At 32.5% G+C, this 18,568-nt stretch overlaps 1 protein-coding gene across 1 annotated transcript in view; it reads left to right on the forward strand.

Annotated features, from left to right (window-relative positions):
- C9 (complement C9) overlaps nucleotides 1-18,568 on the forward strand; it is an 83,400-nt gene that overhangs the window by 57,086 nt on the left and 7,746 nt on the right. The window contains exons 8-9 of the mRNA XM_003810967.6: nucleotides 988-1,116; nucleotides 2,553-2,728. Of these exons, the coding sequence (XP_003811015.1) occupies nucleotides 988-1,116; nucleotides 2,553-2,728 (305 nt within the window). The remainder of the gene's footprint in view (nucleotides 1-987; nucleotides 1,117-2,552; nucleotides 2,729-18,568) is intronic.

Genomic DNA, 18,568 nt, shown 5'->3' on the forward strand with positions numbered 1-18,568 from the left:
TTTTTCGTAAAGCATTTTGACTCCCAGAACAAATAATCACAAATTCGTGTGTATGTGTGTGTGTGTGTGTGTGTGTTTGCATGTATGAAATAAATGATAAATAAAGGCAAAAACTGACATTGTCAGTGAACTGTGGTCTGGGCTGTTTACCCTTAAAATAGAGGAATAATTATTTTTTTTCTGAATTGCAAAAACAGATAATAACTGATAGACTTTGAAAATATTAGGATTTTTCTTTCTAGTAACTGTTTGGGCATCTACACACCATAATGAGTCAGCTTCCAAGACTGATATCTACCAAGTAGCATTCATAGGATGAAAGCAAAGTGACCACATACATCAGCCATCTGTCCAAAGCGATGAACCAGCTACATTAAGGATGAACTGAGTCTTCCAAAGAGGATCAGGAGATGTTGATGTATCTCATCCAAATTATGAAGTTGATACGGAGAAGTGCTTAGTAGCTAGACAGCTCTGGGTTCAAATCCAAACTTACTAGCTGAGTAATGAGCCATTAGTAGGTTATTCAACTGCTCTGCAATTCCATATTTTCATCTGTACAATGAGGAAAATATGGACTTACTTCATAAGGCCAGTGTGAGGATTAAATTAGTTAAAGCACACAAAATGCTTAGAAGGATGCCAGACACATGATAAGCATTCAATATATGTTAGACATTGTTGTCCCTCTTCTATGATATTACAGATAAAAGACTTTACTATAACCACCATAGTCTGACCTATATCCCTTTAAACCATGTGGTAGACTTAATGTGTCCTTTGCCATTAAGTTGACAAGCAAAGTCAAAAGGAGGTCACTATAATCTAATATGAGGACAAAGCAGGACAGACATGATGGCACATTTGAATTTAGTCATGGTATATAGGAACCTAAGTAAGGATGTTGCTTGAAAATAGCAAAATTGGAATTTATTTGTGATGTTGATAGACATTATCTAATAATTTTCAAATAAATTCATTAAACAGGTGTTGAACTAAAAGACATAAAGAGATGCCTTGGGTATCATCTGGATGTATCTCTGGATTTCTCTGAAATCTCTGTTGGAGCTGAATTTAATAAAGATGATTGTGTAAAGAGGGGAGAGGGTAGAGCTGGTAAGTGTGGCCTCACTTGTTAGATTTTATAAAGCCTGGGGGTAGATGTCAATGAGCACTGCCCTCTTGCAATGAGCCCTCTTAATTGTCTATCCTCTTTGTGCTTAAAAACTATCTTACATTTAAAACGGTTTTCAAACCACTATAAACACCGATAGCCCATGGACATGTATTCACCAGTATCGCTATTATGCCGGTTGTACAGTACACAACTCAAGGGGGTGTGATTCACACGGTAGTCATTTTAGACTTGTATATTTATTATGGCAATAGTAAAAAAGTATCTTCATAAAAAGTTTCCTTTCTTCACCCTAATGTTAACAAAGCTTCCAAATAAGCAAGCGACAATGTTCGTGCATCCATTAACAAAGGACAAGGCCAAAACCATTTCCCCAACTCCACCTTCCATCTAAATTGAAATCCCTAATTCATCCTTAACTTTAAATTGGTGCCTAACGTTTTCAAAAATACAAATATGTTTGGTATAAATATTACTTCCTACTGTTAATCTTTAGCAGATTTACAAGCATGAATTAGTGCTAGAGTTCTCAACTTTTCCTCTAATCAGAAATACCTGAGAACATTTTTAAAATACAAATGCTTAAAGCTCACCTTTAAAGGAAGAGTCAACTGGTAGTGGGGAGGCAAAAGTGAGGAAAAACCTGATATATTTAAAGCATACCAACCAATAATACGTGTCCAAGATTGAAAAACCAATGATGAAGTAGTGGAAAAAAGCTGAATTTGCCATTATATGGTATAATTTCTATATTTGGTCCTTAAGCTAACTGTGTGATCTCTGACTAGTCACTCCACCTCTCTAAGTTTCCAATTTCTCTTCTATAAAAATGAAGAGGGGATGATAAAAATTATCTTGAAATTCCTTTCCAGTTTTAAAAATTCACAGCTGTAAAAGACTTACAAAGTTTTGTTAAAAGTGGCTTCATCTACAGAGAGACACTGAGGGAAACGATGGGTAGGATTTGGGAGTGGAAAGAAATGTAACTTTTCACTTTATTCTTTTTTGAACTCTTCTTTTTTTAATATTAAAACATATCAAAGCAAATGTACACAATATAATTATGAAGGTAGGTTTACAAAAGAAAAAATATATTACACCCAAAGTCATATTTAGTTCCCATGAGTACATGTTTGTATGTGAGGAGCTGTGAATTTATCAGTGTATCTAGACCATGGGTATCATTTTTATTTTTTAAAAGAGATGACAGAAATCTACAATTGGTTACTAATGTAAATTTCCATTGTAGATTTGAGGTGAAAAAATGCATAAGCAATATTTACAATTAAAATTTAATAAATACATTAGGCTGTATTTTACTAAAAGGACTCAATAAATGTTTATCATATGTCCTTTTGATAACTGGCTTCTCTTTAAACTTCTTCTGCTTCTCTTTAAATCTTCCTTCTCTCCTCAGTAAACATCACCAGTGAAAACCTCATAGATGATGTTGTTTCACTCATAAGAGGTGGAACCAGAAAATATGCATTTGAACTGAAAGAAAAGCTTCTCCGAGGAACCGTGATTGATGTGACTGACTTTGTCAACTGGGCCTCTTCCATAAATGATGCTCCTGTTCTCATTAGTCAAAAAGTAAGAAACGTGTTTATTTTCAAACAGAAGACTGTGTCTTTTTTTTATTAAATGTCACATTGTTTCAGGTGAACTGTTAGCTTCATCTGAAAGAGACGTGAACATTCAGATACACTCCCATTTCTTCCCCAAAAGGAGGCATGGCATAGAGAAAAGGCATGGTGTAGAGTCAGACCATCCTGGCTGACTTCCTGTCTCTGTCTCTCACTAGGTGTGGGATGTTTTCTGACCTCTACAACACTGAATTCTCCAGGACTCCATCTTTGTTCTGAGAATTTAACGGAATTGCTTATATAGAGCATACAGCACACACCGTAACAAGATAGGTACTCACATATGATTAGTTCCCTCCCGTCGGCCCCTGGCTGTTCTTGCCTTCCTGTGGTGTTCCACTATCACGTCTAACACAGGAGAATTTGTATTTACTAAGTGTCTTTTTTTTTTTTTTTTTTTGAGACAGAGTCTCACTGTGTCACCCAGGCTGGAGTGCAGTGGTGCGATCTCAGCTCACTGCAACCTCTGCCTTCCGAGTTCAAGTGATTCTCATGCCTCAGCCTCCTGAGTAGCTGGGATTACAGATGCGCACCACCACTTCGAGCTAATTTTTTTGTATTTTTAGTAGAGACAGGGTTTCGCCATGTTGGCCAGGCTGGTCTCAAACTCCTGGCCTCAAGTAATTTGCCTGCCTCAGCCTTCCAAAGTCCTGGGATTACAGACATGAGCCCCCATGCCTGGCCTAAGGGTCTTTATGAAAGAAATGTTCATAAAGTATACAAGAAAATAAGACTAACGGTGAACAATTCTTATGGTCAGTAGATTTTTTTCCTTTTTCTATCTTGATTATAATAGTTTTCAGCTTACAAACCCTTTGGGAGTTCATAGTCAAGTTCTTATTCCTAGAGAAAAAAAATGTGTTTATCATTGTAAAGATATAAATGACAATGTTATTTAGCCTCATCTTTCTTTCCCCAAGCTGCCTAAAACTAGTATGCATTTTTCTTTACTTCTTTTACTGGTACTATTAGTAAGTGCTTTTTTTCTACTTCCCTTTATAACTTTCAATTTTCGCCGTATGTTTTACAATTCGCTTTCCTCAGGTCACATTTATTTTTGACTGCTCCCTACTCCAGTCTGATTAACTTGAGTTACAGAAATTTTAACATTTTCATAGGACTAGTTATTGGAGAATTTTATTCCTTTATTCTATTTTATTGTCTTTAAAGAATGAGTGAAACCACTATCTCCTTTATGTGAAGAAGGAACTCAGAAACTGAAAATTTTTATAATCTATTCTCCCTTTATGTTATAGAAATACAGCCATTCATAGATATGCAATGTATTTATGAGTTAAAATATTTTGTCCCAAAGTAGGACAAAAAGGGGGAAAAAAAGCTGGTGAAATTCCATGTATGAAATTAAAATCAGAGGATGCCTCTTTGATCTTATTAAATTTAAATCTAACACAAATTCATTATCTTGAACTCAGTAAAATAAGTTTATGTTGGAAGATCTTAAATAAGAAAAAAAAATGGGTGATTTAGGTGAATATTTACATCCAGGTGAACATCCCAGGAGGCTTATTTTCTCATCTCTACAAAGCAAATTCAACTGTCTTTCTACAAATTCAAGAGTGTTCTCTGAAGAGGTCTTAATAATAGTTCGGCACGTTCTAGAGATAATTTTTTAAATCTCAAGTAAATAAGGCAGCTGCTGAAGATTTACTACTAGATTTATTAAAACTATTCAAAGACCCTCATCAACTTTGTTGGTGCAGTCCTGCTGTATGGATGCACAATATAGTTTATCCCATTTTTAGGGACAACCATTTACTTCCCCAAATTTTCAGATTGGTAGGCATTCCATTTAGACTATCTGTATAAGTTTCTTTCTTCATAAACTGGAAGGCTGGCCTTTTCATATCAACATTCTACCTAAGGAAATGGTAGCTATAGTTAGTTCACTATGGACCACTTTTTAAATTTATCTTCTTGTAGAGAGAGTTGAGGAAAAGCAAAATTGTGGGTTTTGTTGACTTTGTATGACTTTTAAGTCTCTGAAGAAACATGAGATATAGTTAAATTTGATCTTGAATTAGATTCCAAGTTATTTTACTCTCATAATTCAGGTAGAAGTGGACCTCTGGTTAACTTGTAGCTATTTCCAGGAGACAATTACACAATCTATGATCACTAATTCATTTTCAGGAATTTGAAGCATTATGTTGTCTGCAGATGACATGTTCAAACATGGGGGATAGTCTTTTAAAGAATTACTAGAACCTCTCCCCACCCACCCTAAACTATAAACTGGTCAATATTAAATCTTCTGTAGCAAATTAAAGCAATTATCTAGGTATTTATGTTGCAAACTGATTATCTTGGAGGAAAGACCAGAAAGGTGACTGTAAGCTCTCACTTAATATTATCAATAGGTTCTTGGAAACTGTGACCTTAACCAAAATGACCTGTAACAAAACCAATTTTACCATAGGCTAATGAATGGGTTAAGTTCCTGTAGTGTATTTCTGGTCACAAAAACATCACCAAACTTCTAAATAAAAACTAAAACACTTCTAATATTAAATTTTGAAATACATGTAAGCTATTCACACATTTTAAAAAGATTAATAGAAACAAGTAAGATAATGATTTACCTGTTTATTCTAGTTCAGGGTAGTCTATCCCAGCAGCTCAGGGTGCAGAGCAGGAATCAGCCATAGACAGAGCACCGTCTCAACACAAGGCAAATTCCACACACCCACACTCGCTGAGACTAGGACCATGTAGACACACTGATTTGTCTAGTATGGCTATCTTTGGGATGCGGGAGGAAACAAGCAGAACCAGAGAAAGCCCACACAAACATGGGGAGAATGTCAAAATCCCCATGCAGACAGTGACCCCAGCTAAGAATTGATTTTTTTCTCAATATTACAAAGAAATGACCTTGAATGAAACAACATTATTCTGGGACCTGCTGTTTTACTCTAAGTGGAATGCTGTATGAATATGTTACTGAGATTTTCTAAGTAAACTATGTGGTAAAATATATATGTTATAAAAATATAGTATATATAATTTATAAATATAATTTATAAAATACTATAAAATAATATAGTTTATAAAATCTATAAATACAGTTACATATTTTTCCATACTAAAGTAACTATAGCCATGCTCTGTTAGGTAGAACCTGTGGTTTTGAGGCCCCATTTGTCTGCTTTGTCAAACCCAAAACCACTTCTTGAGGAATGTCTTGGCCCAGCCCAAAAATCTCTCCTTGGCCCTTCTCCATGCAGAGGACATAGGCTGGCCCTCTCTTTCAGTACTTACTTTTGTCACGGTCTTCAGCTTCCATGAAAGTATATTAATTGTATTGCCAACTTGCCTGAATATTAACACAAGTGGTTCAACAGTTTAACTCAACAGAATAGCTGCACTTTGTTTTCCTCTTAAACCTACTGCTACAAACTAGTTATTAAAATGTCAGCTAAGAGAAATTACATTTATTATAGATTGCCTGGAAGATATAAAGATTATTATTTCTTCTAGAGCAATAGCAGCAAGATGAGTACAGCTACAATATTGGCTTCCTGTAAAGTTTTGTTTTTCCATTATTAGAAACAAAGTTATGTAATCTACTGTTTTATTTACTAAAAGGTTGTTATGTAATGCTGTGTCCTCTTTATGAGACTCGTAAGAAATATTACTCTTTAATCTCATTTTGTTTCTCTTGGGAATCAGGTGAGTTCTTCTACCTGATTGGTAAGAAATGCATGAGATCAGTAAATTCAACTGTGTCTTACTCAATGCACTAGAAAATAAAGCTAAATTTGTGACCCACTTCATGCAAATGGATGGGTCCTCCTGGCATGAATGTAGTTCATTTTTGTTGCTTTTGCCTCCATCTTGCTTTTTCTGTTCTCAGTTCTCCTTTCCCATTTCCCTCAACCACTCATATGTCTATATGTTAAGCTGTATTAGTTCTTCCAGAGTTACATGATGTAGTAATTCATGAATTAATTAACCCGTCATTTTTGCTCTATTGTGTAACTGTTAGCAGTTATGAACCAGATGTTAAAGAGCATCAATATTTTAAAGGGTTGTAGTACCAGTGAAAATCATTTCTAACTCTCTTGTTTAGGGATAAAAAACAACATTCATTCTATCAACAAACTACAGTTGGTATACATAGTTTATTTTGGATGTCTGAAGGAAATCTCCACCTATTTATTATTAAACTATATTATCAACTTATTTATACTTTACCACTTTTATGGTAGATTATATCCTACCATAAATATATCAACACATGGTAGAAAGATAGAGTTATGTAGTATAGGAGAAAAAGTAAAATCATTTTCTTATTTAATAGAAGATAAAAGTTCATCAGAAAAAGATGGAACCCTTCAGGAAAACTTCAAAAAGTATATTTTCATTTTCCTTTGTCCTCCCGTGGAATTTTTAACTCCAGGATTTGAAGCTCCTCAGAAACTATTGCCATTGTATGTCCTTCATCTTTAACTCTTCCAACACTGTTTATACATTTAATCCAAATTGTATTTCCTCATGACCCTCTATTCCTGTATCTTAGACTGTCTGGCCTTGACTTTCCTTTGAAGGGTATAACAAGATGAATTTCTTTAAAAAAAAATCAAAATAATTCTACCACATGCCTATGTTGTTTGTGCCAATGTGACAATGTTGGTGAGAGGTTTCCTTCTTTCAAATAAATATGACATGGTTGAAATCTGAATCCTATATACTATATACTAATTCATAAAAGACTACACTGGTGAACAGTTATGCTGACTTTGTAGAAGTTCTTGATATATTCCATATATGAGCATATTCACAACTAAAGTTTTGCAAATATCTTCTCCCACTAAAGAATTTCATCTTTAATGGTGTTTTTGATACAGATGTCCTCTTATGTACTTTTTATTTTGAACTAATTTTAGACACAGCAAAATTACACAAATAGTGCAGATAGTAATATTGCAGTAGTATTGCAGAAGTAATATTGCAGAATAGTACAGAGAGTAATATTGCAGAAATAGTAGAGAGAATTCACTTATAAGCTTCATCTCCCAGCTCCTAATGTTAGTAATTTACATAAGCATAGTAAAATTATCAAAATCAGAAAATTCACACTGAGTAGTTAGCTAAAGCACAGGTTTTATACAAATTTCACAAGTTTTTCCCTTAATCTTTTTTTTTTCCTGTTTCAGGATCCAATCTAGGGTCCCACATTGCATTTAGTTGTCACATCTCTTTACTGTCTCCCAATCTGTTATAGGTCTTCAGACTTTCCTAGTCTTTCTCAACCTTGACACTTTTTATGAGGACTGGTCAGTTATCACGTCAAATGTCTCCCAATTTAGCATTCAAGTAGGTTAAGGTTATGCATATTTGGCAAGAATACTACAGAAGTAATGTTCTGTTATTCTCAGTGCATCATATTATGGGTTATGATGTTGATGATTTTTTTATTTTGACTTAGTTAAATGTATCTTTCTATTCACTATAGTTAGTGCTTTTAATGTTTGAATTAAAGTTGTTTCCTACCTCAAGGCCTTGATACTTTCCTATGTATTATCCTTCAACAGCTTTATTATTTTGCTTTTATATTTAGATCTACAATATTAAACTTGGTCTCACTAAAATAAGGAATACACAAAAAATATTAACTCTCATCATTTTTATTTCATATTACACTGAGTCCTAGCCAGTGAAATAAAGCAAGAAAAATAAATAAAATACCTAAGGACTGCAAGGAAGAAGTTAAACTGTCTTTCTATACATGGTATGTTGTTTAAATAGAAAATTCTAAGAAATCTATAACTCTACACTACATTTGTGTATTTATTTCTCCTTGTACTTGGATCAATTTTTATTTTATATATTTTAAGGCATATTACCAAAGGCATACAAATTTAGAATTATTACATTTTCTTGGTCAATTAAAATGTCTTCCTTTATTTCTAGTAAATGTTTTCTGCCTCAATTTTTTTTTTAATTACCTATGTTTGCCAGACGTCTCTGTTGGTATGCACATAGCACACATTCTCCAGTCTTTTTTTCTCAATTTGTTTGTGTCCTCAAGTTTTGTTTGGATTAGTTGGACTTTTTAAATCAAATGTGATGATCTTCGTTCTTTTTCTTTTCTTTTTGCTTCTTTTCTTTTTGTTTTTGTTTTAAAGATCGAGTCTCACTCTGTCACCCAGGCAGGAGTGCAGTGGTGCAGTCTTGTCTAACAGCAACCTCCACCTCCTGGCTTCAAAGGATTCTTCTGCCTCAGCCTCTCAAGTAGCTGGGATTACAGGTGCTTGCCACCATGCACAACTAATATTTGTATTTTTAGTAGAAACAGGTTTCACCATGCTGGCCAGGCTGTTTTCAAACTCCTGACCTCAAATGATCCACCTGCCTTGGCCTCCCAAAGTGCTGGGATTGCAGCCAGGAGCCACTGCACCCAGCCTATTTTCATCTTTGACAAATACTTCTTAGGCATCTGCAGTGTACCAGGCTCTATTGTGGCATTGAGTCTAAAGCAGTGAATAAAAGAGATAAAAATCTCTAACCTAACAAACCTTTTCTAATATAATCCAAAAGCACAAGTGAAATAGATATCATAATGTTAATATTTTAGTGTACATTTTCCAGTCATCAGAGTCTTTATCAGAGGTATAGTTAGCCAATTTGAATTCATATAATATAATTTTATATCTTGGTTTTTAGTGAGTAGTATATAGATACATTTTAATGTAATTAGATTTTTAAAAATAGACATTACTTATGTAAAGTAAAATTTATTTTTTTTAGTGTAAAGGGCCCTAGGTTTCCACAAACACTTACAATCATGAAACCACCATGAAAATCAATACATAAAACATTTCTACCACACAGTTCTATCATGTCCATTTTCAATCAGCTCCTCTTTCCTGCCCCACTTCTACATAACCACTGATCTATTTACTGCCATATAAATGTAATCATGTAACTTTTTGAATTTGGCTTCTTTCACTTAGTGTTACACATTTGAGATCCATCCACATTCACACATCGACATTCTTGTATGTATGAGTAGTTCCTTTCATTTTCATTGCTCAGTAGTATTCCATTATATATAATTCCATGATATAGATTAAACAGTTTGTTTATCCAGTCATCTGTTGAAGGACATTTATTTGTTCCCAGACGAGGATATTTTTTGGTGATTATGAATAAAGCCATTATAAATATTTGAATACAGAATTTTGCATGAACATATTTTTCTTTTCTCTAGGAGAGAGATTGCTTGGTCATATGATATGTGTGTTTATACAAAATTACATAAGAAATAGCCAAATTTTTTTCCAAAGTAGTTGCATTACCACCAGAAATATATGAGAGTTTCAATTCCTTAGATAATCATGTCATCTGAAATAGAGATTTCTTTATTTTCTCAATCTCTATGTATTTTATTTCTTTTTCTTGCATTATTGCATTGTCTAATGCATCTAATATAATATTGCACCATTAAGTATGATGTTAGCTGTAGGTTTTACATAGATGATCTTTATCAGGTTGAGGAAGTTCCCTTTAATTCCTAGTTTGCTCAGAATTTTTGTCATAAATAGATGTTGAATTTTGTCCAAGAATTTTTGTTTATTGAGATGATCATATGGTTTTTCACTTTTAATAAGTTGTTATGGTGAATGATATTGATTATTTAAATTTTGAGCAAACCTGGTGCTTGAAAACTATTGTATTTGATTTGCTATTGTCGGGATATTTTGCAAATATGTTCATGAGTGATATTGATTTGTAATTTTCTTCTCCTAACTATTTTTATTTGGTTTTGGTATCAAAGTAATGCTAACTGTAAAATAAGTGAGAAGTAAATTCTTCTCTATTTTATGAAAAAGTTTTTGTAGAATTGATATGTCTTTTTTAAATGTTTGTAGAATTCACCAATAATGCCATCTAGGCCTTCTTTGTTAGAAAAAAATTTAACTCTAAATTCAATTATTTAAATAGATATTAGAAGTCCAATTATGCATTTTTTCTGATTGAGTTTTTATCAATTGTCTTTCAAGGAATTTTTCCATTTTATTAAGCGGCTGATGTCTGTAGATTCTATAGTGAAATCCTGTCTTGGATTCCTGGTATTGTTAATTTAAAGTTTTTCCCTTTTGTCTTATCTTGTTTGATTTTTAATTAATCTGGTAGAGGTTTATCATTTTTTGTAATCTCAAAAAAGCAGCTTTAAAAAAATTTTCTCTGTTTTTTTCCCATTTCAATTTCTATTTCAATTCTTCCTTATGCTTTGTACTTAAATTTTTCTTCTGTTTCTAGTTTCTTAAGCTGGGTGCTGTTATTATTGATTTTAGATTTTTTTTCTTGTCTAATATAGGTATTTTGTGCTGTAAATTGACCTTTAAGCATTTCTTTAACTGTGTCCCACAAGTTTTGATGTGTTTTCATTTTCATTCAATTTAAAATATTTTCTAATTTTTTGTGACTTTCTCTTCTACACATGGGTTATTCAGAAATGTGGTAATTAATGGGGTAAATATTTGGGGATTTTTCAGATAGCTTTCTGTTACTTATTTCAACTTTCATTTTGTTTGGTCTGAGGACATACTTTGTATTATTTTCATTATTCTCAATATATTGAGTATTTTTAAGGCATACATATGCCTATGTGCACTTGAAAAGAATACGTATACTGCTGTTGTTGGGTAGAATGCTCTGTAAATGTCAATTAGGTCAATTAGTTGATAGCACAGCCCAGGACTTCTTTTCCTGTGCCCTTACTCTTTCAATTATAGAGAGCAGAACTTTGAAATGTCTAGGTATATTTACTATTTCTCTTTTCAGTTCTATCAGTTTGAGCTTTATGTATTTTAAAGTTCTGTCATTGGGTGCATACACATTTAGATTATATATCTTCTTTGTATATTGAAAACTTCATCTTTTTATTCCTAACAATATTATTTGTTAAGAATTTTTTGTATGGTAATATAGCCAAGGAGGTTCCATTTAATTAATGTTGTATGGGATAACTTTTTCCATCCTGTTACTTTGAAACTATCTACAGCTTTGTATTTAAAGTGAGTTTCTTGTAGACAGTATATAGTTGGGTCTTGCTATTTTTATCTAAAGTAACTATCTGTATTTTAATTAGTGTATTAAATCCATTTGCATTTAATGTAATTAATGAAACAGTTAAATTAAAATCTGTACTTGCTAGTTGTTTTTATTTGTTCTGTATATTCTTTGTCTCCTTTTTGCTCATTTCCGACATTTCTTTTTTAAACTGACATATAAGAATTGTACATACTTATGGGGTACATAGTGATATTTTGATAATGATAATGTATAATTATCGGATCAGGGTAATTAGTGTATCCATCATCTAAAACATTTGTCATTTATTTGTGTTGGGAACATTCAATATTCTTCTTCTAGATACCTGAAACTATGTATAATAACACATAATTATTAACTATAGTAATCCTACAATGTCATAGAGCACTAGAACTTATTCCTCCTATGTAGTTGTAATGTTGTATCTTTTAACAAATATCCCATTCAGTATGCTTTTTCCCATTCAGTATGATGTTGGCTGTGGTTTTGTCATATATGGGCTTTATTGTATTGTCTTTCCCCTACCCTTCCCAACCTCTAGTATCCTCTGTTCTACTTTTTACATCTATGAGATCAGTTTTTTTTTTAGCTTCCACATATAAGTGAAAACATGCAGTGTTTAGCTTTCTCTTTCTGGCTTATTTCACTTAACATAACATCCTCCAGTTCCATCTATGTGGCCACAAATGACAAGATTTTGTTCTTTTTTATGGCTTAATAGTATTCCATTGTGTACATACATTATTTTCTTTAAAAAGAAAAAAGATATTATTTATTTATCCATGTGGCTACTGTGAATAATGCTGCAATAAACAGAAGGGTGCAGATGTCTCTTTTATATACTTATTTTCTTTCCTTTGGATAAATGCCAGTATTGGAATTGCTGGATCATGTGATAGTTGTGTTTATAGTTTTCAAAAGAACCTTCATATAGTTCTACATAGTGACTATACTAGTTTACATTCCCACCAACAGTGTTATGAGTTCCTTTTTTTCCACATCCTTGCCAGCATTTTTTATTTTTATCCTTTTGATATTGAACATTTTTAAATATACTTTTTGGCCTTTTGTATGTGTTCTTTTGCAAAATGGCTCTTCAGATCATTTGTTTATTTTTCAATCAGATTATTTATTTTGTTGTTGTTAGTTGTTTGATTTCCTTCTAAATTCTGGATATTAGTCTCCTGTCAGATGCATAGTTTGAAAATATTTTTCCCCATTCTGCAGGTCACGTGTTGATTGTTTTATTTGCTGTACAGAAGCTTTTCAATTGGATATAAACCATTTGTGTATTTTTGCCTCTGTTCCCTGTGCTTTTGAGATCCTATTCAGAAAATCTTTTCCCTGACCAATGTCCTGAAGCATTTCCCTTATGTTTTCTTCCAGTAGTTTTATAGTTTTAGGTCTTACAATAAAGTATTCTATATTGGGTTGATTTTTGGTAGGACAAAAAGTGGGGGGTTAATTTTATTCTTCTGCATATGGACAATCAGTTTTTCCTAGCACAATTTATTGAAAAGATTGAAAAGAAACCAGTTATTTTTCTTGGTACTTTTGTCAAAAATTAGTTGACTGTAGATAGATATATTAATTTCCGGTACTCTATTCTGTTCCATTTGCTTATGTGTCTGTTTTTATAGGCAGTACAATGCTGATTTGGTTAGTACAGCTTTGTAATATATTTCAAGATCCGATAATGTGATACTCCTAGCTTTGTTTTTGTTGTTGTTGTTGTTTGTTTAAGATTGCTTTGGCTATTTGAGGTCTTTGTGGTTCTACACAAATTTTAAGATTTTTTTAAAATTTCTGTGAGGAATGTCATTGTCATTTTGATAGAGATTGCACTGAATCTTCAGATTGTTTTTGGTAGTAAGGCCGAAGCCTGGAGCATGGGATTTCTTTCCATTTGTTTGTATCCTCTTCCATTTCTTTCAATAGTGTTTCATAGTTTTTCTTTTACATCCTTGGTTAAATTTATTCCTAAGTATCTTCTTTTGTAGCTATTGTAAATGGTATTGACTTTTTGCATTCTTTTTTGGCCTAGTTTGTTGTTCTTTAATAGAAATGTTACTGATTCTTGCATGTTGATTTTATGTTCTGCAGATTTACTAAAGTCGATTGTCAGTTCTAAGTGTATTTTGGTAAAGTCTTTAGGATTTTCTACATATAAGATCATGTCTTCTGCAAACAGGGACAATTTAACTTCCTCTTTTCCAATTTAGGTGTCCTTTATTTCTTTCTCTTGCCTAACTGTTCTGGCTCGGATTTCCAGTACTATGTTAAATAAGAGTGGTGAGAGTGGGCATCTTTGTTTCAGTTCTTAGAGGGAGAGCTTTCTGCTTTTTCTCATTCAGTATTATGTTGGCTGTGGGTTTGTCATATATGGCCTTTATTGTGTTTAATTACTTTTATTCTATACCTAATTTATCGAGAATTTGTATCACACAGAGATGTTAAATTTTATCCAGTGGTTTTTCTGCATCTATTGAGATGATCACATGGTTTCTGTTCATAATTTTGCTGATGTGATGTTTCTCATTTATTGATTTCCATATGTTGAACTATTTCTCGGATAAATCATGCCCACTTGATCATGCTGTATTATCTTTTTGATGTATTGTTGCCATCAGTTTGCTAATATTTTGTAGAGGACTTTTGCATCTATGTTCATTGGGGATATTGGTCTATGGGTTTTTTTGTATGTTGTGTCCTTGTCTGGTTTTGATATCAGGGTTATGCTGGTCTCATAAAATGAGTTAGGAAGAGTTCCCTTCATTTCAGTCTTTAAGAAAGTTTTTGAGAAGAATTAGTGTTAATTCTTGTTTAAAGATTTGGTAGAATGCAAAATTGAAACCATCTGGTCCTGGACCTTTCTTTGTTGAAAGACTTTTTATTACAGCTTCAATCTCTTTACTTATTATTAGGCTATTCAGGTATTTTATTTATTCTTGGTTCAAACTCGAGAGGTTGTATGTGTCTAGAAATTTATCCATTTTCTCTAGGTTTTTACATTTATTGGTTTATAGTTGTTCATAGCAGTATCTAATGACCCTTTGTGTTTCTGTGGTATCTGTTGTGATATCTCTATTTTTGTATCTGATTTTATTTATTTGGGGCTTCTTTTTGCTTTTTCTTAGTCTAGCTATTGTTTGTTTATTTTGTCTTTCTTTTAAAATAAAAACCTTTAATCAACTTTTTGTTTCATTAATCCTTTGTATATGTTTTCAGTCTCAATTTTGTTTATTTCTGCTCCGATCATTATTATCTCTTTCCTTCTACTATTTTGGGATTTGGGTTGTTCTTGCTTTTCTAGCTCCTTGAAATGTATCATTAAGGTGTTTATTTGAAAATTTTCTAGATTTTTGAAGTAGACATTGGTTTCTATAAACTTCCCTCTTACTACTGCCTTTTCTGTGTATCGTCAGTTTTGGTATGTTCTGTTTCTATTTTCATTTATTTCAAGAAATTTAAAACATTTCCTTCTTAATCTCTTAATTGATTTAATGGTCATTCAGGAGCAAATTGTTTAATTTCCATGTATTTGTACAGTTTCCAAAGTTTCCCTGATTATTGACTTCTGGTTTTATTCCATGTGGTCTTAGAAGGTATTTAATATAATTTCAATTTGTAAAATTTTTTTGAGACTTGTTATGTTTTCTAACATATGATTAATCTTGGAAAATGTTCCACGCACTGATTAAAAGAATGTGCCCTCTGCAGCTCTTGGGCAAAAAGTTCTGTAAATGTCTGTTAGGTTCATTTGGTCTATGGTGCAGCTTAAATCCTGTGTTCTTGGATTTTTGATTTTTCTGTTTAGATAATCTCTCCAACGCTGACAGTGAAATGTTGAAGTACCCAAATATTATTTTGTTGTTTCACTTTAGATCTAATATTTGCTTTATGTATCTGGGTGCCCCAGTGTTGGTTGCATATATATTTAAAATTGTTATATTTTCTTGCTGAATTGATCCCTTTATTATTATATAATGTTATTCTTTTTCTCCTTTTTACAGTTTTTGACTTGAAGTCTGCTTTGTCTGCTACTCTTGCTTGCTTTTGGTTTACCTTTGCATGAAATATCTTTTTCCATCCTTCACATCCCATCTATGTATGTCTTTACAGGTGAAGTGAGTTTCTTATAGGGAACATATAGTTGGCTATTATTTCTTTTTGTCCATTTAGGCTATCTATATCTCTTAAATGGGGAATTTAATTTATTTACCTTCAAGGTTATTATTGATAGGTGAGGACTTATCCCTGTCTTTTTATTGATTGTTTTCTGGTTATTCTGAATATCTTTTGTTTCTTTTTTCCTTTCTAGTTGTTTATCTTTGCAGTTGAATGGCTTTCTGTAGTAATCTGGGCATGTAAGACCCCCTGGCCTTCCAACCACCACAGATGCCTTTCTGCTTCCCCCTGAACTCCAGCACTCTCCCTTTAACATTTCAGTTAAATTTTGTTTATTCATTACATTGTTCCTTTCTTGTCCTGACTATTCTTTTTTATTCAGTATGTTATATGATTCCATTTTATTACTCATGTCTCTTTTAAAAAATATTTTTTACTCTATAACATATGATTCACAATATACATCCTTAATTTATCATAGTCTGCCTTCAAATGATATTATGCTGCCTTATGTATAGTGTAAAACAAATACAACACTATATTTCCAAATCCTCCCTCCCATTTTTAATGCTATTTTTATCATATTGTATCATGAGTTTATAGTGTATGTATATTTTACATACATATTTTTAAATTTTTACATACACTATAAACTCATACTACAATGCGACAACATTTGCTGTAGATAATATATGTTAGAGCAATTAAAACTAGAAAGGTATATTTTTGCCTTCATTTTAGTTATGCTCAGAGCTCATGATTACTTTATGTAGGTCCAAATTTTAGTTCTTTGTGGTAATTCTTCTGCCTGAAAAATTTCCTTTGGCATTTCTTTTAGTGTGCATCAGCTAGTATCAAACTCTCTTGGCTTTTTCTTCTCTGAAAAAAAAAGTATTTTTTTCAATGACATTTCATTAGGTATAAAATTCTATGTTTACAGTTTGTGTGGATTTTTTTTGTTTTGTTTCGTTTTTGTCTTTCAGTACTTAAAGATATTACCCCTTTGTCTTCTGGCTTGCATAGTTTTTAAATAAGCAGTATGCTGTAACTCTTATCTTTGACCTTCTGCTTGTAGCATTTCCCTTTGTTGTCATCGCCTTGAAGATTTCATTTTAATCTTTGGTTTTCCACAGTTTGAATGAGATGTATATTTATTCTGCTTGAAGTTCCTTAAATTTCTGGAGTCTATGGTTTGATTATTTAATTACTTTTGAAAAATTCTTGGTCATTGTATCTTCAAATATTTCTTCTGCCACAATCACATTCTCTTTCTCTCCCCCTCTCAACCCCTTCTTATAACCTCTTCACTTTTTTCAAGGATTCCAGTAACACATGTGCTAGTCTCTTTCATATTGCCCCACACTCTTGGATGCTTAGTTCTGGGTTCCCTCCCTTCAATTCTTTTATCTCTTTGCACTTTAATTTGGCTAATTTCTACCAATCTTTTATCAAGTTTACTGATTCTTTCTTTTGCTGTGTCAAATCTACTGACAAACTCATCAAAGATATTTTTCATCTCTTTTATCATGCTTTTTATTTTTTACATTTCCATTTGACTCTTTATAATATTATTGATTGTATCTAGTAAAGTCAAATTTAGTCTACTTTCAAAATACTAAGGCTTTTTACTAAACTGTTTTTTAAGATTTTCTCCATTGTCTTTGGGTTTTGTTTTTTTAGCAATTTTTCTCTGATAATACCTAGGTGCAAAATTATTTTTCACCGTAGTTTTTATTCATAAGATATCTTGTTGTTTTTCACCAGGTCTGGAATATTCTCAGTCATTAGTTTTTCAAATATTGCTTCTTATTTATTCTGTCCTTTGTTCTGCTTCTGGGGCTCAAAATATATGGATCTTTTCCCTTCCCACACTATCACTTACGTTTCCTTCCCTCTTTCTGTATATCCTATCCTTTTGTCTCTTCATGCTTTATTGTCAATATTTTCTTCTTACCTATATTGCAATTCATTAAATTGCTTCAGTTTTATCACATTTGCTATTTAACTAATTCATTAATTTGTATTCTAATATTTGTTTCTTTTTTTCAAATCTATTTTTAATAACTTCCAGTTCTTTGCTAAAATTTTCAGACTTGTCTCTTATCTCCCTGTTTATGCAAACAGTTGGTTTAAAGTCTGATAATTGTTTGAAGTCTGATAGCACAAACATTGGCAGCCACCATAGCTGTTTCTATTTTCCACAATTTCCACTGGTCTCATTCATGTTGTGTTATTTCCTTGTGTGCCTAGTTATTTTTACTGTGGGCTAAATACTGTACGTAAAATTATTATAGGAGTAGCCTGATGCCTGGGATAATTTTGTATATTTCAAACATATATATTTATATTTGAAAAGCTTCTAGCATCCCCACTAATGATCCAAGATTATTTTAATCCAAACTGGGCTGCAGTTTCTGCCAGAGCTATCCTACTTCCACTTCCCTCTTAGTCCCCAAATCAAAGGATAGCATGTCTACCTTGGTTGATCTGAATTCCAGTGTTTTTTCCTCAGCTCAGTAATGTGTTGCTCTACCTCCTAGTCTCTCTACTAACTCTTGCTGAATTAGGAAATGTGTCA

The sequence above is a fragment of the Pan paniscus genome, chromosome 4, assembly GCF_029289425.2.
Source record: "Pan paniscus chromosome 4, NHGRI_mPanPan1-v2.0_pri, whole genome shotgun sequence".
Lineage (NCBI taxonomy): Eukaryota > Metazoa > Chordata > Mammalia > Primates > Hominidae > Pan > Pan paniscus.